The 25,781-nt window shown below is 37.7% G+C and overlaps 6 protein-coding genes and 1 non-coding gene across 11 annotated transcripts; 4 read left to right on the plus strand and 3 right to left on the minus strand.

The window, feature by feature from the left end:
* The first annotated feature begins 31 nt into the window (after window positions 1-31).
* PEN3 (ABC-2 and Plant PDR ABC-type transporter family protein) lies at window positions 32-5,735 on the plus strand. The gene is made up of 8 exons (NM_104680.3): window positions 32-1,107; window positions 1,190-1,320; window positions 1,597-2,859; window positions 2,946-3,102; window positions 3,182-3,286; window positions 3,366-3,511; window positions 3,596-4,437; window positions 4,526-5,735. Exons 1-8 carry the CDS (start codon window positions 270-272, stop codon window positions 5,451-5,453), a joined length of 4,410 nt encoding a protein of 1,469 aa, NP_176196.1. The 5' UTR covers window positions 32-269; the 3' UTR covers window positions 5,454-5,735.
* Window positions 5,736-6,220: 485 nt separating this feature from the next.
* AT1G59880 lies at window positions 6,221-6,292 on the minus strand. Its single transcript has one exon. It is a non-coding gene; the product is annotated as a tRNA-Pro (tRNA).
* Window positions 6,293-7,916: 1,624 nt separating this feature from the next.
* Window positions 7,917-8,424, plus strand: AT1G59885 (uncharacterized protein; the record flags this gene model as incomplete). Its single annotated transcript, NM_148612.1, has 2 exons — window positions 7,917-8,207; window positions 8,326-8,424. 2 exons carry the CDS (start codon window positions 7,917-7,919, stop codon window positions 8,422-8,424), a joined length of 390 nt encoding a protein of 129 aa, NP_683453.1.
* Window positions 8,425-9,251: 827 nt separating this feature from the next.
* SNL5 (SIN3-like 5) lies at window positions 9,252-16,723 on the plus strand. 4 transcript variants are annotated; one of them, NM_001198339.2, is made up of 20 exons: window positions 9,252-9,767; window positions 9,900-10,008; window positions 10,585-10,743; window positions 10,833-11,013; window positions 11,079-11,177; window positions 11,296-11,463; window positions 11,748-11,850; window positions 12,111-12,328; window positions 12,427-12,581; window positions 12,818-12,945; window positions 13,047-13,301; window positions 13,577-14,085; window positions 14,302-14,922; window positions 15,005-15,093; window positions 15,171-15,309; window positions 15,417-15,569; window positions 15,648-15,808; window positions 15,897-16,011; window positions 16,103-16,291; window positions 16,378-16,723. In NM_001198339.2, the coding sequence occupies exons 2-19, from the start codon at window positions 9,935-9,937 to the stop codon at window positions 16,277-16,279; spliced, it is 3,504 nt and encodes a 1,167-aa protein (NP_001185268.1). In that variant the 5' UTR covers window positions 9,252-9,767; window positions 9,900-9,934; the 3' UTR covers window positions 16,280-16,291; window positions 16,378-16,723. The 4 variants fall into 4 exon arrangements, with proteins under 4 accessions (NP_001185268.1, NP_176197.3, NP_001185269.1 ...); NM_104681.6 differs by having other exon boundaries at window positions 11,748-11,835; NM_001198340.2 differs by having other exon boundaries at window positions 9,269-9,767; window positions 11,748-11,835; window positions 16,103-16,205; window positions 16,378-16,460.
* An 18-nt stretch (window positions 16,724-16,741) lies between these two features.
* E1 ALPHA (pyruvate dehydrogenase complex E1 alpha subunit) lies at window positions 16,742-19,494 on the plus strand. 2 transcript variants are annotated; one of them, NM_104682.3, is made up of 7 exons: window positions 16,742-17,655; window positions 17,742-17,821; window positions 18,189-18,266; window positions 18,667-18,762; window positions 18,867-18,992; window positions 19,069-19,134; window positions 19,225-19,494. In NM_104682.3, exons 1-7 carry the CDS (start codon window positions 16,977-16,979, stop codon window positions 19,267-19,269), a joined length of 1,170 nt encoding a protein of 389 aa, NP_176198.1. In that variant the 5' UTR covers window positions 16,742-16,976; the 3' UTR covers window positions 19,270-19,494. The 2 variants fall into 2 exon arrangements, with proteins under 2 accessions (NP_176198.1, NP_001321393.1); NM_001333870.1 differs by lacking the exon at window positions 19,225-19,494 and having other exon boundaries at window positions 16,904-17,655; window positions 19,069-19,168.
* AT1G59910 (Actin-binding FH2 (formin homology 2) family protein) lies at window positions 19,472-22,877 on the minus strand. The gene is made up of 2 exons (NM_104683.3): window positions 21,193-22,877; window positions 19,472-21,096 (listed from the first exon to the last, which is right to left on the minus strand). Exons 1-2 carry the CDS (start codon window positions 22,659-22,661, stop codon window positions 19,776-19,778), a joined length of 2,790 nt encoding a protein of 929 aa, NP_176199.1. The 5' UTR covers window positions 22,662-22,877; the 3' UTR covers window positions 19,472-19,775.
* Window positions 22,878-25,032: 2,155 nt separating this feature from the next.
* On the minus strand, window positions 25,033-25,451 carry AT1G59920 (MADS-box family protein; the record flags this gene model as incomplete). Its single annotated transcript, NM_104684.2, has 1 exon — window positions 25,033-25,451. The coding sequence occupies exon 1, from the start codon at window positions 25,429-25,431 to the stop codon at window positions 25,033-25,035; it is 399 nt and encodes a 132-aa protein (NP_176200.1). The 5' UTR covers window positions 25,432-25,451.
* Between the last annotated feature and the right edge of the window lie 330 nt (window positions 25,452-25,781).

Consider the following 25,781-nt stretch of genomic DNA (forward strand, 5'->3'; position numbering starts at 1 on the left):
TTTATTATTTTTGATTATTTCAACAAAGTATGAATAGTCAACATAAAGAAAAGTCCGCCTTGATGTTCCTTCCTCACTCCCTATTTATCCATTTTCTAATCCCACCCTCTTCTCTTCATTCATCATCTTCCTCCTCTCTCTCTTCTCTGTATCACCCAACTAAATCCTCACGGGATTAGATCCAAAGTCTCAAACTTTGATCCAAAAACACAAACTTTGTTCAAAAGACATAAACTTTGAGCCAAAGTCACAAGCTTTCTTGGTGAACGATGGATTACAATCCAAATCTTCCTCCTTTAGGAGGAGGTGGTGTTAGTATGAGAAGAAGCATAAGTCGAAGTGTAAGCAGAGCAAGTAGGAACATTGAAGATATCTTCTCATCTGGTTCAAGAAGAACACAATCAGTCAACGACGATGAAGAAGCTCTTAAATGGGCTGCCATTGAGAAGCTACCAACTTACAGTCGTCTCCGAACCACTCTCATGAACGCTGTAGTCGAAGACGATGTTTACGGTAACCAGCTCATGAGCAAGGAGGTTGATGTAACCAAGCTTGATGGTGAAGATCGTCAGAAGTTTATTGACATGGTTTTCAAAGTAGCTGAGCAAGATAATGAAAGGATCTTGACTAAGCTAAGAAACAGGATCGATAGAGTTGGTATCAAACTTCCAACTGTTGAAGTCAGGTACGAGCATTTGACGATTAAAGCTGATTGTTACACTGGTAATAGATCTCTTCCTACACTTTTGAATGTTGTGAGGAACATGGGAGAGTCTGCTTTAGGTATGATTGGTATTCAATTTGCTAAGAAAGCTCAGCTTACGATTCTTAAAGATATCTCTGGGGTTATTAAACCTGGAAGGATGACACTTTTGTTGGGTCCTCCTTCTTCTGGTAAGACCACTCTTTTGTTGGCTTTAGCTGGGAAACTTGATAAATCTCTACAAGTCAGTGGTGATATTACTTACAATGGTTACCAACTCGATGAGTTTGTTCCGAGAAAGACCTCTGCTTACATTAGTCAGAACGATCTTCATGTTGGTATCATGACTGTTAAGGAGACTCTTGACTTCTCTGCTAGGTGTCAAGGTGTTGGTACTCGTTATGGTAAGTAAAAGATTCAATCTTTAATCATATCTTTTTTTCAAGATTCAGTTTTGTTGAATGGTTTTGATTCTTGTTGTTGTAGATCTGTTGAATGAGCTTGCGAGGAGAGAAAAGGACGCTGGTATATTCCCGGAAGCCGATGTTGATCTCTTCATGAAAGCTTCTGCTGCTCAAGGTGTTAAGAACAGTCTCGTCACTGATTATACTCTCAAAGTGAGTCCAACTCTCGCCTTAACTTAGCTCATCTTGTTCTTTTTGTTTCAAGAAGAGTGTTTGTTACTAGGCAAGCAACTCATAAAATCGAATCGAACTAAATCGTTTTTTATAAACCGAAACTGAACCGGAATTTATTCATTAACCGTTTGGTTTCATTATTTTAGAATATTGATATAAGTTTTCATATTCTAAAAATGTTCTAGACAATCTTTTCTCATGTTCATAAAGTTTTGAGTCTTTTTTTGTATAATACTAACTTTGGCCGTGTAACAGATTTTGGGGCTTGACATTTGCAAAGACACAATAGTTGGAGATGACATGATGAGAGGTATATCTGGAGGTCAGAAGAAACGTGTCACAACTGGTGAGATGATTGTTGGACCTACTAAGACACTCTTCATGGACGAAATATCCACTGGTCTTGACAGTTCCACTACTTTCCAAATCGTCAAGTGTCTGCAACAAATCGTTCACCTCAATGAAGCCACGGTGCTCATGTCTCTCCTCCAGCCTGCTCCTGAGACTTTTGATTTATTCGATGATATCATCTTGGTGTCGGAAGGTCAGATCGTGTACCAAGGACCGAGAGACAACATTCTTGAGTTCTTTGAGAGCTTTGGGTTCAAGTGTCCTGAGAGAAAAGGAACAGCTGATTTCCTGCAAGAGGTTACTTCCAAGAAAGATCAAGAACAGTACTGGGTGAACCCGAACAGACCTTATCACTACATTCCGGTTTCAGAGTTTGCCAGTAGATACAAGAGTTTCCATGTTGGGACGAAGATGTCTAACGAACTTGCAGTACCGTTCGATAAGTCTCGCGGCCACAAAGCAGCTCTTGTGTTCGATAAGTACTCTGTCTCAAAGAGGGAGCTTCTCAAGAGCTGTTGGGACAAAGAGTGGCTGCTTATGCAGCGAAACGCGTTCTTCTATGTTTTCAAGACTGTCCAGATCGTCATCATTGCTGCAATCACGTCTACACTCTTCCTGAGAACCGAAATGAACACAAGAAACGAGGGTGATGCTAATCTCTACATAGGAGCATTGCTATTTGGAATGATCATCAACATGTTTAATGGGTTTGCGGAGATGGCTATGATGGTTTCAAGACTCCCTGTGTTCTACAAACAGAGGGATCTCTTGTTTTATCCATCCTGGACCTTCTCACTTCCCACTTTCTTGCTTGGGATTCCAAGCTCAATATTAGAATCGACGGCTTGGATGGTGGTGACTTATTACTCCATTGGTTTTGCACCTGACGCCAGCCGCTTCTTCAAGCAGTTTCTTCTGGTGTTTCTGATTCAACAAATGGCTGCATCCCTCTTTAGGTTGATTGCTTCTGTGTGCAGAACCATGATGATTGCTAATACTGGTGGTGCTCTCACTCTACTTCTTGTGTTCTTGCTCGGAGGCTTCCTTCTTCCGAAAGGCAAGATTCCTGACTGGTGGGGTTGGGCTTACTGGGTATCTCCTCTCACCTATGCTTTCAACGGTCTAGTAGTCAATGAAATGTTTGCTCCCAGATGGATGAACAAAATGGTAAGTGGCTTACTTCTTTATTCTGCATTTTACAAACAAATATCATAGTAAAGCCGCCTCTGAGTCATATTTTTTTCAAATTACAGGCTTCTTCTAACAGCACAATAAAGCTTGGAACTATGGTGCTTAATACTTGGGATGTCTACCATCAAAAGAACTGGTACTGGATTTCAGTTGGAGCCTTGCTTTGTTTCACAGCCCTCTTCAACATTCTATTCACCTTGGCACTTACCTATCTCAACCGTAAGTTCTCGTGTTGTATCACCCGTTTTACCAAATCTAAAAACAATAGACTACTAATAATGTACCTTTGAAACTACAGCTCTTGGGAAGAAGGCAGGTTTACTTCCAGAAGAAGAAAATGAAGACGCTGATCAGGGGAAAGATCCAATGCGTAGATCTTTGTCTACTGCAGATGGGAACAGAAGTAAGTAAACACATTTCTTAATCTGCTTAGATGTTTTGCTTTTCTTGTACTCTTGTCTCATTCTGCTCCCTGCTATCAGGAGGAGAGGTCGCAATGGGGAGAATGAGTAGGGACTCTGCGGCTGAAGCATCAGGTGGTGCAGGCAATAAGAAAGGAATGGTTCTTCCTTTCACTCCTTTAGCTATGTCCTTTGACGACGTCAAATACTTTGTTGACATGCCTGGGGTAAGTAACTATCTTCACTTAAAATCTTTACACTAAATTAAATATGAATTACTTAAACTAAATAGATATCTTTTGATGGTATAGGAAATGAGAGACCAAGGAGTTACAGAAACAAGACTCCAACTGCTTAAAGGTGTGACTGGTGCATTTAGGCCAGGAGTTTTGACTGCGCTTATGGGAGTGAGTGGTGCCGGTAAGACTACGCTTATGGACGTTTTGGCCGGAAGGAAAACAGGTGGATACATTGAAGGAGATGTGAGAATATCAGGATTCCCAAAGGTTCAAGAAACATTTGCTAGAATCTCAGGATATTGTGAGCAGACCGATATTCACTCCCCGCAAGTAACAGTCAGAGAATCTCTGATTTTCTCTGCTTTCCTTCGTCTTCCTAAAGAAGTCGGCAAAGATGAAAAAATGATGTTTGTGGATCAAGTGATGGAATTGGTAGAGCTGGACAGTCTTAGGGACTCCATTGTTGGTTTACCGGGTGTCACGGGGCTTTCCACGGAGCAGAGAAAGAGACTGACAATCGCGGTGGAGCTTGTAGCCAACCCTTCCATCATCTTTATGGATGAGCCAACTTCAGGGCTAGACGCTAGAGCAGCGGCTATTGTGATGAGGGCGGTAAGGAACACAGTGGACACTGGAAGAACCGTGGTCTGCACCATTCATCAGCCTAGCATTGATATCTTTGAAGCATTTGATGAATTGATGCTGATGAAGAGAGGAGGACAAGTGATTTACGCGGGTCCATTGGGTCAAAACTCTCACAAGGTGGTTGAGTACTTTGAATCTTTCCCCGGAGTGTCCAAGATTCCAGAAAAGTATAACCCGGCCACTTGGATGCTCGAAGCTAGCTCACTCGCCGCTGAGCTAAAGCTTAGTGTTGACTTTGCTGAGTTATACAATCAATCAGCATTGCACCAGTAAGTTTAAGTTCCTTCTTTTCCATGGCTCATTGCATCTGATTGATTGTTTAAGTAATAGTACTAATGAATACATAACAAAATGCAGGCGAAACAAAGCGTTGGTAAAAGAACTAAGTGTACCACCAGCAGGAGCATCAGATCTTTACTTTGCTACACAATTCTCACAAAACACATGGGGACAGTTCAAATCATGCTTATGGAAACAATGGTGGACGTATTGGAGATCTCCAGACTACAATCTTGTCCGTTTCATCTTCACATTGGCAACATCTCTCTTGATTGGTACAGTCTTCTGGCAAATCGGAGGTAACAGGTCGAACGCAGGGGATCTAACAATGGTGATAGGAGCATTGTATGCCGCGATTATCTTCGTGGGAATCAACAACTGTTCAACAGTACAACCGATGGTTGCAGTGGAAAGAACAGTGTTCTACAGAGAAAGAGCAGCAGGAATGTACTCAGCCATGCCATATGCCATCTCTCAAGTCACTTGTGAGCTTCCCTATGTCCTTATTCAAACCGTTTACTACTCACTCATCGTCTACGCCATGGTTGGTTTCGAATGGAAAGCCGAAAAGTTCTTCTGGTTCGTCTTCGTTAGCTACTTCTCATTCCTCTACTGGACTTACTACGGCATGATGACTGTTTCCCTCACACCAAACCAACAAGTCGCTTCGATTTTCGCCTCAGCGTTTTACGGTATTTTCAACCTCTTCTCTGGTTTCTTCATTCCAAGACCCAAAATCCCAAAATGGTGGATTTGGTACTACTGGATCTGCCCTGTTGCATGGACCGTGTATGGATTGATAGTGTCGCAGTACGGTGATGTGGAGACACGTATCCAAGTCCTTGGTGGTGCTCCTGACTTAACCGTCAAGCAATACATTGAGGACCATTATGGTTTCCAATCTGACTTTATGGGACCAGTGGCGGCTGTACTCATCGCTTTCACCGTCTTCTTCGCCTTCATCTTCGCCTTCTGCATCAGAACTCTCAACTTCCAGACCAGATAAAACCATCTCTCAAACAACAAAGTCTCTTTCTTTTTTTGTATCCTCTGTGTTGTTTATATGCACTATAAGCTTTGTATGTTCTAAATATGTATTGTAGTGTCATAACGAAATTTTTTTGAATATTTTTATTTATTGTCTTATAGATGATGACGAATCGGAATCATGTAATATAATTCCACTTTTTTTTGTGTTTATATCCACAAATCCCTCAAAGTCCATTTTTGTTTGTTTCTTGAGACTTTTTATTTTACGATACTTCCAATAAGAGGAAGAAGACAGAAAAAAAGTGTGATCATATCCATTATCAAAGAAGACAAAATCAATGGAGGATAAGTTAATGTTCTTCATGATTAAATCTTGATAATTGTATAACATGGTTCTGTAAAAATTATCACAACACAACACCAATATCATAAAGTTTAATGAGAAATCTCAATAAATCAGTTTTTCTAAATATAGAAAAGTCTATCTTACAACGACAAAACGATTTTGAATTTTGGATTAAATCACCTAAAATTTCCTTAAATCCTACCAAAAGTCCTCCCAATCAAATTTCCATTTAATCATACCCAAATGTTTAGGCCAATACACCACCCTATATCTTGATCATTGCATAATATGGTTTGGATTCCTAAATTGATCCGTTCAAAATATTTAGACCCTTGTCATCTTATATAGCATATGATATAACCCTTTCTTCTTACTGGGCCTCGATGAATTATTTATGAAACCTGGCCCATTAGGAATTTGAAGAAAAAAATATTTTAGGGGCGTTCCGAGAATTGAACTCGGGACCTCTCGCACCCTAAGCGAGAATCATACCACTAGACCAAACGCCCGTTGTTGAACATATGTTGGATAACAATATATATATATTATTATATAATTTCAATGATTTCTTATTTTGGCCAAATTATTCTAGTTAATGCAAATTTATAATAAAAATATCATCAAAAATATTTATTAGAATATTAAATCGAATCAAATGTAAAACAATGTTAACCATCTGATTTGAACCTACGTTTGTAATTCTCACTCTATATCATCAAAATAACTTTATTTAGATAACACTTCAACTCGTTAATTATCCATTATGTAGATCAAATAACTTAACTATTATATGAAATCATACATGACCAAGTTCTTTTTACACTAGGTCTATATAGAAAACAATGTGAGATTTAGTATTATGCAAAAAATAAATTGAGTCTCTTTATACATCATCAATAGAATAACATCTATATGATAAAAAAAATTGTATGAACATTTACCAATATATTAAATCATCATTGATACGTTAAAAATAATATTAAATTTTGACTTGAACATTCACTTTGACGTCTTACTATTTTAAAATCTCATTAATACTAGTATTTATTTTTGTTATAGAATATCATCAAATGATCTTAATATATAGATAGATGATCAACTCATTATCCATTATGTAAACGAAATAACTTAATCTTCATATAGAAACATACGAGTAAATTTTATTTTTAATTTAACATACATATATGAGAAAGACGTGAGATTGTATATACTGCAAAAAATAAATTGAATCCCTTTGTACATCATCAATAGGATAACAAGTATATGATAATAATTTTGTCGAAATGCTTACCCACATATTAAATCGTCATTGATATGAATAATGTTAATTATTGGATTTTAATATACACTTGGAATTCTTATTATTAGTAGTTAAAAATCCCACTAGCACGGATCTTATTTGTTATACGCAAAATATAGTAAAAAAAGAAGCTACATATTTAGATTCATGTAAAAATAATAACCACATAAGACAAATTTATGTAGTAGAAAAGGTTGAAACAATTTTGTACAACTTTTAAGAATTGTCAATATAAACTAAAGCTTCATATTAGAAAAAATTGTTTTTATTTTCCAAAACAAAACCAAATTTTCATTAGAATATATGCTGTAATTAGAAAGTGTCATTGTATTCTTGCTTTTTCTAATTCAGTCTTCTTATTTTTGCAGGAGTTCACTAACAATAGTGATCACAAATCAACCAACATCAAAATTACACTTATCAAATAGAACATGAATCTAAAAAAAGATAAGAATACTAACAAAATCGAAATAAATGAGAACTAAAGCTCCTCACATCCTTCTTCTCTGCACATGTCAAGAATATGACGTATATTGGCGGTGGCGTTGATACACCAATTTGAAACCAACCCTAAACTTAAAAAAAGTTTAAACGAGATGAACACCTCTCTATTTAGGAGCTCGTTAATATCTTGCTTAGACGTCACATGAGATTGATGGTACATGTCATGGAGTAAAATAAAATCTTCTCTTCTCTGTGTCTCTGATGAGGTCATGGAGTATGGGTAGCTTTATGATAAAATAGGAACTTGTTTCAGAGTATTTAGAAGTAAGTTATTTCTATTTTCTATCATGAAAACATTTCCCAATTTTGAATATCTTTTATATACTCTCATGGCTGTGTTTATCAAGATCATCAAAGGCGTTTTCTTTTTCCCCACCAAAGGCTCCTTCATCACCACCAAAGGTACCATCAAGATCAAATCAAATTCAAATGGTATCAATGGCTCCTTCTTTCACCTCACTACTAATGACTTTTTCTTCTTCACCACCAAAAGCCTCTCCTTGCCTCTCCTTGCCACCAAAAGCCTCTCCTCGGCTCTCCTCGCCACCAAAAGCCTCTCCTTGGCTCTCCTCACCACCAAAGCCGAATCGTTTGCTCTACTTACCACTATCACCAATAAAGTCAGTTATGTGTTTCAAAACAAACGAGGAAGGGGAAATAATAGACTTCTTTGATATATTTATTGACCATTTGGTCTCAAAGAATCATCACATCCTTACCTGAAGAGAGAGCGTGAAGTATGGTTATTGGGTTGAGTTGGCTTTAGAAGCACTGTTTGATATTGAAGTTGAGTTTGAGTCTAGTATGGATGAAGATAAGATGAAAAGTAAAAGTTGATTTTTCAAAATGAAAAGTGCTCCGTTTGGTAATATATATATCTTGGAGAAAGAGATAGTCTATATGGAGCGTGAAGAACTTTTAGAAAACATTTCTTATTTCAATCTTGTGGAGCAAAACAAGAAGAATGGTCTTCCTCCTCCTCAAGAAAGAACATGGAAGTCACTAGAGCATAAAGGAGTCATTCTTCCATTGCCTTACCAAAAACACAACGTTCCCCTTATCTACGATAAAAAACTCTTAAGAATTTCCAATATAAACTAAAACTTCATACTAAAATAAGATTTGTTTTTTCTTTCAAACGTAATAAAGAACACAAATATGTCAAAAAAAAACAATCGTGATATGTTGATAAGAAAATATCAAAACTATGGTAAATTTTAAGATTATTTTTATAGTTTATTTTTTTTTGATAATTTCATAAATTCTCAACTTCATTTTTTCTTTTATTTTCTTCGTTTTAAAATAAATTCTCAGATTTTATTTAGGGCTCAAAAGATCCAAGTATGAGGAGTATTATTTACATAAGTTATATTAAGCGGTTTAGTACGAATTTTTCGTGCCAAATTGTTCGCCTTAACATTTGTATAATTCAAAATACCGAATTAAACCAAATGTTTTTCTGATTCGTTAAGATATTTGTACCAAAAAAAAGAAATAACCATTTTATTTAATAATCACTAAAAAAACATAAGCTTAAACTTATTATTATAAAAAATCTTTAATTAAAAACCTAATCTACTATAAATAGGAAAATTCAATTTTTCTTGACCAAAAGAAAGTATAAAAATACATAAAATGGCAAGAAATCTCATATGTTTTAATCCCGAAAGTATAGGTGATAGGATGATACCCTAATTTTGACTGTAAGAAATTAGGGGAAATCCATTTTGTTACCAAAATCTCTTATCATGTTTCAATTACTTTAAATGCATGAATACATGCCAAAGATTTTGTTATTAACAACACAAACACTTGATTATATATCTCCTTGGTATAATATACAGAACAGACACAATCTTAGGCTCCTCCTTCTCTCGCTCTCTTCCCTCTGTTGCTCGGAAAGCTTTGGCCTTTTTGGTTTTCTTATGGCTAATTCTCTTCTCAAAACTATTCGTATCTGAGAGAGATTGAGATAATAAATATAGAGAGAGATCCAAACCAGAAGCAATCTTTTTTTGTTTGTCTCTCTGTGAAGATTCGTATCATTTTTCTCCGGCAAACTAACGGCGGCGATCCACTCTTCTCTATAGCTTCTATTATGTTGGTTTTATCTTCTTCTTTGGAAGAAATGAACAAGTTTGGTTTTTTCGCTTTCATGAATGTGATCCGGTCTATATAAGGTTTGTATATATAATCAAAATCTAGTTTTTGATTTTTGTTTCGATTTTTTGGCGATAGATCTGGTTTGTGTTTGTTGTTTAAGAGAGAGGGAAGTTTTTGAATTTGTGATTTTAAACTTGGCTTGTTTTCAGGGTACTTAGAGTTTGGTGAAGCTTGAATCTAAGAGATGAAGAGGGTTAGAGAAGAGGTTTACGTTGAACCACAAATGCGAGGACCTACTGTTTCCTCTCGAGGAGAAACGTAAGCTGTCTCTCTCTGTTGTCAATTCAAATCGTATTCGTTTTGAATTGTGTGTTTTTTATAAGGAAGTCAAAAGTGTGTAGGTTGATAGAGATTCTTATTGCTTGTTTTTGCTTGTGGGGATTTGAAATTTTCATGCTTTGGTTTGTTTTCTAGGTTGAGTTTTTATTTTTGAGGTCTATGATTGTTCTTAAGTTAGTTATCCTTATAGGCTAAAACATAATTACTGTATAAGTGTAATGAATTTGATTTTATGACCTAAATGCGTATTAATATATGTTGGAGTAATGCAGAAATGGTAAAGATTGATGGAGGATATATGTATCGAAATTGTGTTATCAAATTTGCAGACTGATAGATATTCTTATTGTCTTTCTCTTCTGTGGGGATTTAAATTTCCATGCTCTGGTTTGTTTTCTAGGTTGAGTTGAGTTTTCTCTTTGAGGTCTATAATTGTTCGTGGTTTAGTTATCCTCCTAGGCTTAAGCAAAATTATTGTAGCTTCGTAGGGGAAAAGGAATTTAATATTTCTACGTAGGTGCGAAAAGCAACTTAATATATGTTCGTGTAATGCAGAAATGGTAGGCCTTCAACGATTAGTGGCGGAGGAACAACGGGAGGGCTAACAACAGTTGATGCTTTGACATATCTTAAAGCTGTGAAGGATATGTTTCAAGACAACAAAGAGAAATATGAGACTTTCCTTGGAGTCATGAAGGACTTCAAAGCTCAGAGGTAAATGTCTTCTTCTCTCCTCCGTTTGCTGTGTGTCTTCTTACAGCTGGAAATGTTCTAAATTTTTTTGCGTCTCATGCTGGTTGTAGAGTTGACACTAATGGCGTCATAGCAAGAGTAAAAGATTTGTTCAAGGGCTATGACGACTTACTTTTGGGTTTTAATACCTTCTTACCTAAGGGGTACAAAATTACCCTTCAGCCTGAGGATGAGAAACCTAAGAAGCCAGTGGATTTCCAAGTAGCTATCGAATTTGTCAACAGGATTAAGGTATGTATCTGATGTATTTATCCAGATACCAAATTTAGTCATGATCTAAACAGTTATTCCTCCAGGCGCGATTTGGAGGTGATGACCGTGCATATAAAAAATTTCTAGACATCTTGAACATGTATAGAAAGGAAACCAAGTCCATCAACGAGGTCTATCAAGAGGTATATTTACAGTAAATGGGTATAGTGTTGATTTGCCTACGATTCTGCCTCACTCTTTTTTCATATATATAGCCAGATTTTCTTGTGATTTGTTTTCTGATGATCATCAATTCTACAGGTTACTCTGTTGTTCCAGGACCATGAAGATCTGCTCGGGGAGTTTGTTCATTTCTTACCAGATTTTCGAGGATCAGTTTCTGTTAATGACCCTCTTTTCCAGAGGAACACAATACCGCGTGATAGAAATTCTACATTTCCTGGCATGCATCCAAAGCATTTTGAGAAGGTTTGCCTTAATTCATTCTTTCTAAAAGATTCACATATCTTTACAACGTAGTTTATGATGTTTCTAATTGATGTTCGTGGTAGAAAGCCTGCATTGTGACCATGCATGCTTTGTATGGAATGTAATAACATCCTTTCCCTAATTGTTCTAAGAGTGATAAATTAAAAGCAAGATATATATAGGAATTAAGATAGTTTACAGAATAGATGAAAGAATATATGTTTAAGGAACTTGATGATTCTGAGTTTGGGTGAGATGTTGATATGGACTCTTTCCTACCACAGAAAATAAAACGGAGTAGGCATGATGAGTATACTGAACTCTCTGATCAACGAGAGGATGGTGATGAGAACCTTGTGGCCTACTCTGCTGGTAATTCTCTGGGAAGTGAGTATTTGAATCACCTGTAGCATTATTTATTTGCATTGTTTAATTATTATTGCTTGGCTCAGCGCCTAGTGAGAGCATGATAATACAAATAGATGTCTTCTATTTTTCAGTGATTTTGATATGAAAGGGAAATTAGTATATATATCTACGTGACATATTGCCATCTTCTATACTGTGGTTATTGTCAATCTTGTCTCTGCTTATCGACTGGTCAGTAGTTACGTGGTGCTAAGGTCCAACTATGTTAATGTTTGCAGAATCCCTTGCTAATCAAGGTCAATGGCCAGGATATCCTAAGGTAGAGGACACCGAGGGGATTCAAATTTATGAAAGTAACGGGGGCCATGAAAGAGATCCAGACATCGGAAGTCAAAAAAATCTACTGTCTACAAACCATATGGCCAAGGCAATAAATGAACTGGATCTTACTGACTGTGCACAATGTACACCAAGTTATCGTCGCTTGCCAGATGATGTGAGCCCTTCTTAAACCTTAATGTTATTATCTACCATACTTCAATATAGCGTTGATTTTGTGCTCTATAATCATACGGTTGGCTTTCTCTTGTGTAGTATCCTATTCAGATTCCAAGCTACAGAAATTCACTTGGTGAAAAGGTGCTTAACGATCATTGGGTATCTGTCACATCGGGGAGTGAGGATTACTCATTCAAACACATGCGCAAAAATCAGTATGAAGAAAGCTTGTTTCGATGTGAGGATGATAGGTAAGACGTATATAGTATATATTAGGTTCCTGTATTTCTTTCTGTATTTAAACTGGAGTCTTTCAATAACATTGGGAGTTCATGATTGTTTTCTATTCAGTTCAGTCTTCCCTTCTAATTTCACTAAGTTGTCTGAAACTTTTGTGGATAATATTGTGGGGTTTCTCTGCTGACAATTGAATTCCCAAAGAAGTTCTACTTCCATCTGATCTATCAACTAACTGATATGGTTTCAGGTTTGAGTTGGACATGTTACTAGAGTCTGTAAGTGCAGCCATCAAGCGTGTGGAAAGTCTTCTGGAAAAGATTAACAACAATACAATCTCTATAGAGACACCAATTTGTATTAGAGAACACTTATCAGGCAAGTAGTTATCTTATCAAATCTGGCTGTGATAAATGTTACTATGTATGTTTATTATTCTTTTACTTTGCCTAATGACCTTATATGTGACTAATTGATAGAGCTGAACCTAAGATGCATTGAGCGGTTGTACGGGGATTATGGGCTTGATGTCATGGATTTTCTGAAGAAGAATTCTCATATCGCCTTACCTGTGATTCTAACACGCTTGAAGCAGAAACAAGAAGAATGGGCTAGGTGTCGCGCTGATTTCAGGAAAGTATGGGCTGAAGTATATGCTAAGAATCATCACAAATCACTCGATCATCGTAGTTTCTATTTCAAGCAGCAGGACTCCAAGAATTTAAGCACAAAAGGTAAGTTTTCTTTCAGGACTACAAGTTCATTTTGTTTTGACTTTGAACCTAATTTAGGTTAAAAACCCATTCATTTCGTTTGGCTACAGTTGAAGCTCCATAGAAGATTTTGTGGATATTTCATATTAGCAATTTCTTTCTCTACAGGGAGAGTTCTTAATATAAAAGCGTCACTGATTGTTAGAAGAAAAAAATGATGAAACAAAGAGAATATCTTGTATCATTTAAGTGCAAGTTTGTGTCGACTAAAGTTGGTTGTTATGTCCCAAATGCAGGTTTAGTGGCGGAGATTAAAGATATCAGTGAGAGAAAGCATAAAGAAGACCTGCTTCGTGCCATTGCTGTTGGAACTAAGCCCTCTTTCACCCCAGATGTGGAGTTCATTTATACTGATACAAAAGTTCATACTGACCTATATAAGCTAATCAAGTATTATTGTGAGGAAATATGTGCTACTGAACAGTCGGATAAAGTAATGAAGCTATGGGTAACCTTTTTGGAGCCCATGTTTGGCGTTCCTTCTAGGTCTGAAACTATTGAGACAATGAAAGATGTTGCAAAGATCGAAGACAACCAAGAGCACCATGATGCAAGTGAGGCAGTGAAGGAAAATACATGTGACGGTTCTATGGCCTCAAACCTTAAACCGTTAACACCTCCAAAAATGCCTAACAAAGAAAACCCAATGATACAAGGAAGCTCTTTTGCGCAAGATTTGCCAGTCAACACAGGAGAAAGCATTCAGCAAGATAAACTGCATGATGTTGCAGCTATAACTAATGAGGTAACCGTATTGTTTCTTCCTGAGTACCTTTGTTCTTGACCTGAGGCCGTATTCACTTTTCACTGAGTAAATATAGTCAAAGGTTCATAAATCTGGACTAGTGGTGGTAGAGCGTATTTTACTGTTGGGCAATAAATGAAAGTTGCTTAAGTTTTCATAATATTCCTGTATGTGAAAAAAGATATTTCCTTGATATTTGTTTTTGTGGTTCTACAGGATAGCCAGCCTTCCAAACTGGTGTCAACCAGAAACGATTTGATAATGGAGGGTGTAGAGAATCGTAGTAGGGTCAGTGATGTATCAATGGGAGGGCATAAGGTCGAGCGAGAAGAGGGTGAATTATCCCCCACTGAAAGTTGCGAGCAAGAAAATTTCGAGGTTTATAAAGAGAATGGGCTCGAGCCTGTGCAGAAACTACCAGATAATGAAATAAGTAATACAGACCGAGAACCCAAAGAGGGTGCATGTGGTACTGAAGCTGTAACAAGGAGCAATGCCCTCCCTGAAGATGATGATAATAAAATAACTCAAAAGTTATCAGAAGGGGATGAAAATGCCTCGAAATTTATTGTCTCAGCAAGCAAGTTTGGTGGCCAAGTTTCTTCCGATGAAGAGCATAAAGGAGCTGAGAGTGAAAATGAGGCTGGAGGGATGGTTAATTCCAACGAGGGTGAAGATGGATCCTTTTTCACATTTTCAGAACGGTATCTGCAACCTGTAAAGCCCCTTGCAAAGCATGTGCCTGGGACACTGCAAGCAAGTGAATGCGACACCCGGAATGATTCTCGAGTTTTCTATGGGAATGATTCACTCTATGTGCTTTTTAGGCTTCATCAAGTAAGTGCTACGAAACAACCTTCTCATGTTCCTCAAATGTCAATTGTCTCAGTCCAAACCGCTAATTCTGCTGATTTTCCAGATGTTGTACGAGAGAATACAATCAGCAAAGATACATTCAGAGAGGAAATGGAAAGCTCCAGATAGCACATCTACTGATTCTTATACCAGGTGGTTTATTTTCTAAGCATCATTGGTACTTTTTAATTGAAAAAATATTATTTCCTAACTGATATTTGAAAGCTTAGGTTCATGGAAGCCCTTTACAATTTACTTGATGGCTCTAGCGACAATACAAAGTTTGAAGATGAATGTCGAGCTATTATCGGAGCACAATCATATGTTCTCTTCACATTGGACAAGCTAGTTCAAAAGTTTGTTAAGCATGTAAGCTTCCATTTTACCTTGTTATCGTCTTGACTCTGCTTCTGTTCTCTCTCCTTTATTTTTGTTTGCTCCGCACTAATCATTTAAGTGGCTTGGACATGCTTCAGCTTCACGCAGTCGCAGCTGATGAGACAGACACCAAGCTTCTGCAGCTATATGCATACGAGAACTACAGAAAACCAGGAAGATTCTTTGATATAGTGTACCATGAGAATGCTCGAGCCCTTCTCCATGATCAGAACATATACAGGATTGAATATGTATGCTTCTCTTGATATGTGTGGATACCTGTTTATATGTTCCCATATACTAATCTGTATTTGCAAATTTCTGTGCAGTCATCTGCCCAAACCCGTCTCGGAATTCAACTTATGAACAGCTGGAATGATCAGCCTGAAGTTACAGCTGTAACAGTGGAACCAGGTTTTGCTAATTATCTGCAGAATGACTTTCTTTCGTTTGTCAGTGATGAAGAGAAACCCGGACTATTTCTGAAAAGGTGAATGAAGCAATGATTAGAGCATAACCTTTTTTCGTCTTCAGTTGTGGTAGTACAGTTAGTAATCACCTTAGCATACTCTTTTCAGGAACAAGGCAAAATTAAGTGGTCCGGGTGAAGAATCTCTAGGGATGTCACGTGCCTTGGAAGGATTGAACATTATCAATGAGGTTGAATGTAAGATAGCTTGCAGTTCTTTCAAGGTAAAATACTTTCTTGTGAATCTCTTGCACTGATAATCTTTTCTCTTTTCACATGTATATATGATTGATGAGAGTTTACAATCTTCATTAGGTCAAGTATGAACCACACACAGCAGATCTTTTATATAGAAGAAAGCAGAAGAAAGCAACACTGAATCCAACTGGACCTGAAAATGTTAAAACCTCTGATAGTAGTGAACTCTCGAGAAAGAAACGAATATCGCGCTTTCACATGAGTCTTAACCGCAGACTTGTCGCCTTGCCTTAACTCAAGAACGCCGTAAGTAACCCTCTTGTCTTTTATTTGCCTGTGGTGATCAATACTGCAAATCATCAATAATCTCTAACTCACGATAAATTGTGCAGGTGTGAAGTTCTTTGCTGAGAATGAGATATGCAAGAATGAGTAGTAGTAGAGAGAGACTAGAGAATAACTGTCTTTGACAAAGATTCTTGCATCATTTTAGGCTCAAAGAGATTCACATGGCAACAACCATAGTTTTTATCTTCTACAGTCTACACTGCAGCTGGAGCCGCCAGTTTTGCTGTATAGTGTTAGAATATCTTTTTTTTTTTTAAGGATGATGCTAAAATTGGATATTTTTAATTCATTCATTGAACAATTATTGAATTTTCCTTCTAATGTTAAATTCTCTTTCAAATTAATAATCTCTTTAATCACATGTTTTATTTATTTATTTTGGTTTATCCATTTGGTTATTTATCTTTAATCACATTTGAGTTTGATTATATAATATGATTTTAAGAGAATATGAATATATATTGACTCTTTTATCACAGGTGTCACGTGACTCACGTGAGGCTGTGTACGGAAAACCTTCTTATCCTCTCAGAGTCTCTTATATTAGGATCGCTATCTACTGCTTCACTGAAATTGTCCTCTCAGTTCCTACGCGAAGTTTTCAACAGATTCGCCGGAGAATCTTCGAATCAACGGCGGAGAAATGGCTCTATCACGCCTCTCATCACGATCCAACATCATCACTCGTCCCTTCTCCGCCGCCTTCAGCCGATTAATCTCAACGGACACAACTCCGATCACAATCGAGACTTCGCTTCCTTTCACAGCTCACTTATGTGATCCACCGTCACGCTCCGTCGAATCATCGAGTCAAGAGCTTCTCGATTTCTTCAGAACCATGGCGTTGATGCGACGTATGGAAATCGCAGCCGATTCGCTTTACAAAGCGAAGCTAATCCGAGGGTTTTGTCATCTCTACGACGGCCAAGAAGCTGTAGCTATAGGCATGGAAGCTGCGATTACAAAGAAAGACGCGATTATTACTGCTTATCGTGATCACTGTATTTTCTTAGGTCGTGGTGGTTCGCTTCATGAGGTTTTCTCAGAGCTTATGGGAAGACAAGCTGGTTGTTCTAAAGGGAAAGGTGGATCTATGCACTTCTATAAGAAGGAATCGTCGTTTTACGGTGGTCATGGGATTGTTGGTGCTCAGGTTCCATTAGGTTGTGGTATTGCTTTTGCTCAGAAGTATAACAAGGAAGAGGCTGTCACATTTGCTTTGTATGGTGATGGTGCTGCGAATCAGGGACAGTTGTTTGAAGCTTTGAATATTTCTGCTCTTTGGGATTTGCCTGCAATTTTGGTCTGCGAGAACAATCACTGTAAGCATTTTTGCTTCTTTCTTTCTTTCTTTCTTTCTTTGTAGGTTTGTTTTGTCGTAGTATCTGATTGAATTTGATCTGTGCAGATGGAATGGGAACTGCTGAATGGAGAGCCGCTAAGAGTCCATCTTACTACAAGCGTGGTGATTATGTTCCTGGACTCAAGGTCAGCTTTTGAATCTTATTTGTAACAAGGATTGATGTGTGAGGCTTGTTAAGATGAGAAAGGGAAGTTTTGATTGGGTAGATGGATTAGTGTCATTTCCTGAATGATATAAGTTTCTTAGTTTCCATATAGAAACAGGTAGAATGCAAGTCTTAAGTAACTTACTACTACTCAGCTTTCATTTATAACCTCTCAGTTTAGAGATGAATGTGACTGTCTTATGGATAATGATTGTCATGAATCTTCTATTGTTAACAGAGATATGGTGTGCATCATTACCTTGTTCTTATTAGGTTTCTTGTAACCTGCATCAAGTTAGCAACTTTCTTTTGAGTTTGACCGGTTGCTGGTTTGTATGGATAAACAGGTAGATGGTATGGATGCATTTGCTGTCAAACAAGCTTGCAAATTTGCTAAGCAGCATGCGTTGGAGAAGGGGCCAATAGTAAGTTTGTATTTTAGTATTATCAGACGTTTTGTTTTTTTCCCCTTTGGTCCTTACTCATCTGGCGCATTTTGTAAATTTGCTATGAGCAATATCTAGCTGTCCTGTAGGACGTGAAGTATTAATCTTTCCTTTTGCATTTTTTAGTTGATATTTACTTCCCTTCAGTTCCTCTTTTTGGACACTGCATTCCAGTAGCTGAATATTGATGGGGTGGCTGGTTCTTTCTGTGCAGTTGCAATAGAAATTACGCTGTATCAGTGTATATCAAAGAAGTGTGTTTTTGATATCGCTGTTGTTCATATAAGTAGTAGCTTTGGTTTCCAATTTATTTTCCTGTGTTTATTCTTTCCTATCATATGGATTACAGAAGCATTAATACATCGTTTCTTCTATACAGATTCTTGAGATGGACACATACAGGTACCACGGTCACTCCATGTCTGATCCTGGGAGCACATACCGTACCCGAGATGAGATATCTGGTGTGAGGCAGGTTCGTTAGTCTCTTTACCTGAAAAATCATTTCTTGGTCGAGGACTCAGCTATTGATGAAATCTCAAAAGTCAAAACATTTATGTGCTACTCTATATGACTCAGGAACGGGATCCAATTGAGAGAATAAAGAAGCTGGTACTATCTCATGACCTAGCAACCGAGAAAGAGCTTAAGGATATGGAGAAGGAAATTAGAAAAGAAGTAGATGACGCCATTGCCAAAGCTAAGGTAAAACAACAGTTACATTACTACTTTCAAAGCGTAAACTCGAGACCCTTATGCGAAAATCTCTGTACCGTTTCAGGATTGCCCAATGCCAGAGCCTTCTGAGCTCTTTACCAATGTGTATGTGAAGGGATTTGGCACCGAGGTACTTCACTAATTAGATATTCATATTGCACCACGCCCCTTGAAACTATAGTTAATCTTTCTTATTGACCCATTTGTTTTCTGTTGGCAGTCATTTGGACCTGACAGAAAAGAAGTCAAAGCTTCCCTTCCATGATCATGGAGCTCTTGTTCGTTAAACTGCCACGTGTCATGAGAAAGTTGGCTGATAGAGAAATCTATGAATATGAATAAAGATCTGATTGTATACTCTCTCTCTCCCCCCCCTTCTGAACTTTAATCTCTCTGTATCTTTGTTTACAAACATAAGGAGAAACAATGTTATTCTTGTGAAGCTTTAGTAGTCTCGTGTTTAATATTCAAGCAATCGAGTTGAGATCTCATTTTGTGCTGCACTCCAAATAATATAACAAATTGAATTACAAACAAAGGCCAGTGGAATGGTTTCTTCTGTTTGTATTCTTCGTCTTTCCCAAAAAAAAAAAAGAATTCAACTTTGGCGTAACCAATCCATGAACCCGAAAAAAAAAAATCAACAAAACAGGTAAAATTGAAAGAACCATCTTCAAAGAACCTAATGAATATTTTTACCAACAAGCTCCCCTATCATTCTGTATATACATAATAACAAATGTAAATGATATTTTTTTGCTTTTCTGGTTATCAAGATTCTGAGTCTGAGTCACTTGAACTGCTGTACCTTGAACTCTCTGACATGAAATTTGGAGGCAGAATTGGAAATCTAACTGCGTTCCTTTGCGGTGCAGCAGCAACGCTCGGAGTTTCTGCTGGTGAACTTGATGCTCCTGCTACTGTTGTTGCAGGTCGTTGTTGCTGTTGTTTCCGTTGATTCCTTGCGATCTCACTACATGCATTATCAACCATCCCTAAGAAATCACGGATTATAACAAACAGTTGAAACAGGTTCCTCTCTTTCAATGCTCCAGCTTGGTAATAGTTTGTAGTTTTCTTCACTAACTCCATTATCCTAAGCTGTTCTTCCGTAATAACTTTCAGTTCTTCCTCCGCAGATTCAAAGAAAGATCTCAGCTTTGTTAAACACCCATCTTCCTTCCCTTTGCTTTGGTCTAAAAGACGTTTTGTTTCTTTCACTCGGGTGCCTAAAGCCAAGGTCGTAGCTACAAACGAATCATAATCAATTCCAGCCGCTTTCTTCACATTAGTGAACTCTGAACTTAAGCCACCTATAATGGGTAAACCCATCTTAATAAATTCAATCTCTTGTTCTTCTCTAGACATATCTGCATTCTCGCCACTACCATTATCACTAGACATCATGTTCTTATTCATTGCAGCTCGCTTTCCTTCAGACCTTACAACTTCTTCAACAACAAAATGAAGTAAGGTAGTTTTCGCATCAACACTCTTCACATCAGACAATTTTCTTAAAGCTGTCAGATTAAAAGCCTGAGCATTTCCCCTCGCGGTTCCAGCGTTCATTCTATTACCTGCTTTCAAGATTGCTTCTAGCAGCTTCATGAACAGCCCACGAGCACGGAGCTCGTTGCACGCGGATTCAAGTGTTAGTAAAGATCCCTTTTGTTGAGCAACCTCAGAGCCGTAGTTAATCTTGAAAAGCATAACGTTGAACCGGTTAAACGCGGAAGGAACTGCTTTTAAGATGTGAAACAGTAGAGAATCTGCATAAGCCAATGTCATCGGTTCACCATCGAAATCTATGATTTCTGTCTGTTCTTCTGGCGTTGGAGCTATTCCTGCAAGCTTCTCAAGGGTATCAGACTCAGCATCATGGCCTTCTGTTAACAAGTCAATGATCTCTTCTTTAGTCATCCCCAAAGATTTAAGCACAATTGCTTTGTTCTGAGATTTCCGAGGATCAAGGATATAAGTCTGATTATGCGGTACACTGTTTGAGACTGTCTGATTCTGCGGTACACTGTTTGATTCACTTGGTTTTCGAGCAACGTATCCAAACAAAGCCTCCATGAGATCACCATCAAAGCTACCCAAGAAACAAATATTATAACCGCATAAGAACTCAAAATCATACAGTACTTAAGAATATCACATTCCACATTATATAGACTTTAATACTTACTTGAAGGAGCCACCATCAATCTTGTGCCACACCATAGAACGGCTTGCATCAGGGTTCATCTTATCCCAATGTAAAGGCTTGAGCTTCGGCTGCGTCGGATCCTCAGTTTTGCCTACGGCCAATGAAGTCTCACCTGACTTTGTTGGTCCTTTTGGATTACCAGGGGGTTTAGGTGGGCCCTTCTTCGACATTGGAGGAGGTGGTGGCGGTCCAGCTCCTTTCTTACCTGGTGGAGGAGGTGGTGGTGGTGCAGCAGGTCCTTTTTTAGGTGGTGGTGGGGGAGGTGGAGCCGCAGCAGATGGTGGAGGTGGTGGTGGTGGTGAAGTTTGGTTTGCTGGACCAGGCGGTGCTGGTGGAGCATTTGCCGTGGTGAATTGACCCGGAGTAAGCGGTGTCGATGCTGACAATGCCGCATTACCGGGCATGTATTGACCCGGAGGAAGCGATACAGGCTGTGTGGATGTCGAAAATGGCGCATTCACCGCAGTGTATTGACCCGGAGGAAGTGGAACAGACGGTGCGGATGTAGACAATTGCGCATTCACCGCCGGGTATTGACCTGGAGGAAGCGGTGTCGATGAAGAAAATGGCGCATTTCCCGCCATGTATTGACCCGGAGGAGGCGGTGTTGATGAAGGAAATGACGCATTTCCCGCCATGTATTGACCCGGAGGAGGCTGTGTTGATGAAGGAAATGACGCATTTCCCGCCGTGAATTGACCCGGAGGAAGCGGAAGTGGCGGAGAACGGCCACCACCACTATGGATCTGCGACGGAGAAGAGGGAAATGAACCGCCGCCAGGAGCTTGAAATTTGGATTGAGATTGTTTTCCACCACCACCACCACCATAATCACTACCGGCACTTGTAGCATAGGAAGTTCGCGACGGCGAAGCAGCAGATGCAGAAGAAGAAGAAGGTCGTGACGGAGAAGCAGAAGAAGAAGTATAGTATCTTCCTCCTCCTCCTCCTCCTCCTCCTCCACCACCACCATTATTACTCTGATCTCTAATTTCACCACCTGACGATGACGCAGATTGAGATTTTTTCACATGAAACGAAAACGCCTCTTCGATAGATTCATCTCCTACTTCATCATCACCATCATCGTTATCGTCTTGATCTGCTCCAGTTCTTCTAAATCCGTCACCGGATTTGTCTCCTCTTCTTCTAGGTTTAGGGTTTTTTCTAATTTTCCCGCTATTTTCCAACTCTAGAAGCTTCTTCCAGTAAATCACATCTAATCCTTCATCATCTACAATAACAGCTTTGAGATTCCCGTCGATTCTTACAAAATCCTCCGGGAAGAGAAATCCCCAAGGAGACGGTGGTGGAGGTAAATCGGAGCCGGAGCCGCCGTATCTCTCATCTTCTTCTCTCTTCCCACCTCGATCTGAGTGACGACCACGGAGTTTTTCTTTGATCTTCCTCCGTGAACTACTACCGTTCTTACGGAAAAGAAACGACATCGCGGCGGTTACTTTACCGGAGAATTTATCGGCGTTGACGGAGATAAGAGTCACGCGGCGAAATCAGAACGTTCTGATGTATTTTTGACAACGAAGAAGAAATGTGTTGGGAATGATTTTTGATGAACATGACAACCATTAATGATTTAACACATTAATGATTTGGTTTTTATGTTTTCCTCTCTTATTTTTTGGTAAAGCAACAAAAATAAAAATTAAGCTTTTCTTACATGAGATATGGTCCAATGTCAAAAGCGTGGCTAATGTTACGAAAACAACCTCCATTTACTCGGCATTGACACGTGAAACGACAAGGGCGTTTTCGTCATTTTGATTATTCCGACGCGTTGACCAGGTCGTGGATTTTGGGGGTTAGTGTCCGAATTTGGAACGGAAGATGTCTTAATGTTTGACTTCTTTGATCTAAATCTTCGGCTACGCGTTGACTTTTATGTCTTTTTCGTGAGTATGAACGCAAAATCAAGTCATAATTTATGTTAAGAGTAAGTTATATATTCATACATCTTTTAAACCTACCAATTTACTAGTTCTTTATACAGTGTTCTAAGTTCTAACCAACATGTGACCTTTTTGCAGTTTTGTGCTTTAGAATAAATGAGAATTGTAATAGTTTGGGTAATGTGGATGTTCTAGAAGAAACCGAAATCTGGAAGAGAAAATCGGAAGTGTAAATGTAATTTTGGAATGTTTGACTTTTGTGAATCGTTGTTGCTTATCGGTAGTTGAGAAGTAGAGGTTATTAAAAACCATTTTGGTCCCATCTTCATCTGTTATAAAGTCGAAGAAGACTTCTCGAAACTTTTTTGTGGTAAAGATTTCGAAATCTTTAGTATTTGACATTGAAGCGATGATCCTTAATTTTAAAGGGTGTATTTAATGGACGACATCAAAATTTTGATAATTATGTTTAAGAAGATAGCCAGTTTAAACGTTGTACTTGTTAGTAAACTAATAAATGTACTAGTCTAGTATCAAATAGCTATGTAGATCAAGACGCTCACGTGTAAGAAATGGTAAAAAAAAAAATGGATTAGTTGTGCTACAGTAGTTTCATATCAATACATGTGATAATGTCACTACTATACTATGTGACAAATATTGTAAGATAGTATGTTTAAAATGATGTGTGTATACTCATGTACCTTTCTATAAATAATACCATTCTATTTATATCCATGAACAACTATAGTTTATGTTATGTATAAAAACTACATTTTTATGTATGATTTGATAAACGACATTGTATAATGTAAAAACAAATTTGGTCGTCGACCATACTAACTAGGGTAACTAGGGGCAGTCTTCATCATCAGCCTCCTCAGTCTCCATAAATTTTTTTAAAGATGTAAGTACAAATTTGTATAACTTCCATTATAATCTATAATGTGCTAGCTACTGCTACTTTAACAAATAAAACATGAAATGAATATATGATTCTTTTGGGTGTGATTTTATGCTACAGAAAAAGCATTTCTTAATAAGAAACAATACGTGGACATCACACCATCAAACAACGTTGATAACTTGTACTTCACAAATTACAATATCGGTTTCTTATACTCAAAAACATTAATCTAAGATTCAGACGAGATATGATAATCTATCTAATGATCTAATGCTCCTAGACAAAAGTAAATGTATGCTAAATACTATCCACCACCACGCACTTCGAGATTTGGAAATTATAATATGTTTTGAATTAGTGGGCCTAAACAAAAGTAAATGTATAACTAGACCAACAAAATTTGACACCTTACAAATAGTGTGCCTTGATGGGCCGAGCAAACAAAAAGGTGTATGTTATGTTTATACAAAGGCTCATTGCTTTCATTGTTTAAAATGTTAGTTATCTTTGATTTTCATATGCAAGATTTAAAGATGTTTTATTTGGGTTGTAAACTGGAAAATAATTTTCCATGGAAACCACTTTGGCCCATTGATTGATTAAGAATTCATTAATGCTTTTACACCAAGAAGTTTGGGGTTCAAGTCCCACATACAGAAATCAGTAATCAAAAGAAAATGTTTCTTCCTCGTCTTGAGTTTTCTTACATGGTATACATTGTCTAGTACTACTAATTTATTTTCATATTATAGAAGACAAATTGTTACAACTATTGATTAATTTTCTATATGATTATATTTTCTCTGAATAAAATTAAAACTTTTCCAAACAAATTCATGATTTAATAATCACAAATAACATAACACGGATTTAAAGGAAAACCCTTTAATTATTACAAAAATCAGAAAACATAATAAAACATAACTTCAAAATTTAAATTTTAAAATGATAAAAACAGAAATACAAATTATTAAATTCTTCAATCGGACAAAAATCCCCATAGGACTAAGGATTATTTGTGATGTTAGGCGCACAAGCATCAGCGGTGGTAGTGATGGTAGTGAGACGATTAGTTTCAAACTGGTGGTGGCTGCCATCCATGGAAGGAATGTCCCCATCCTCTTTAACATTAAGATCTTGAAGAACACGAGGAGGTAAAGAAGAAGAAGGCTCACCATTCTTCTTAAGGTACTCAATCCTGCTTTTAAGGCTATCGAGATAGTCATCAATAACAGAACTCAAATCTTGAAGATCCTTTTCACCGAGTTGACACACATCAATAGTTCCTTCGATACAACCCCACATAATTTGTCGAGCCCTCAAAACTCGATTTTCATCACGCAGCTTTTGCAATTGCGCTTGTGCTTTTTCAATCCTCTCACGCAAAAAAGCCTCTTGATCCATCTTTTTCTTGGTCTAGTCTTTGTTATGGGTCTTTGTTTTATTGGCATGAAGATTGTTTATATAGTAAAGGAAATGTGCTATGACCCATTAGGGTTTTAATTTCCTTGTTGGACTCATTTCTTTTAGATAACATTGAATTTCGGATAGCGTATCTATTCCACTCCTACGTGTACGCATGTGATTGAGTATAAAACGATAACCTTTTGATTTAAAGATAAATTGTAATCTAATCTATATATTATACCATTAGAGGATGCAAAGACCGAAAATCGAGGTAATAAAAGCACATGAAAACTTGAGGCAAATAAGACAAAATATGAGTTATATTTTTATTTAGGAGATTACCTTAA

The sequence above is a fragment of the Arabidopsis thaliana genome (genome assembly GCF_000001735.4).
Source record: "Arabidopsis thaliana chromosome 1 sequence".
Lineage (NCBI taxonomy): Eukaryota > Viridiplantae > Streptophyta > Magnoliopsida > Brassicales > Brassicaceae > Arabidopsis > Arabidopsis thaliana.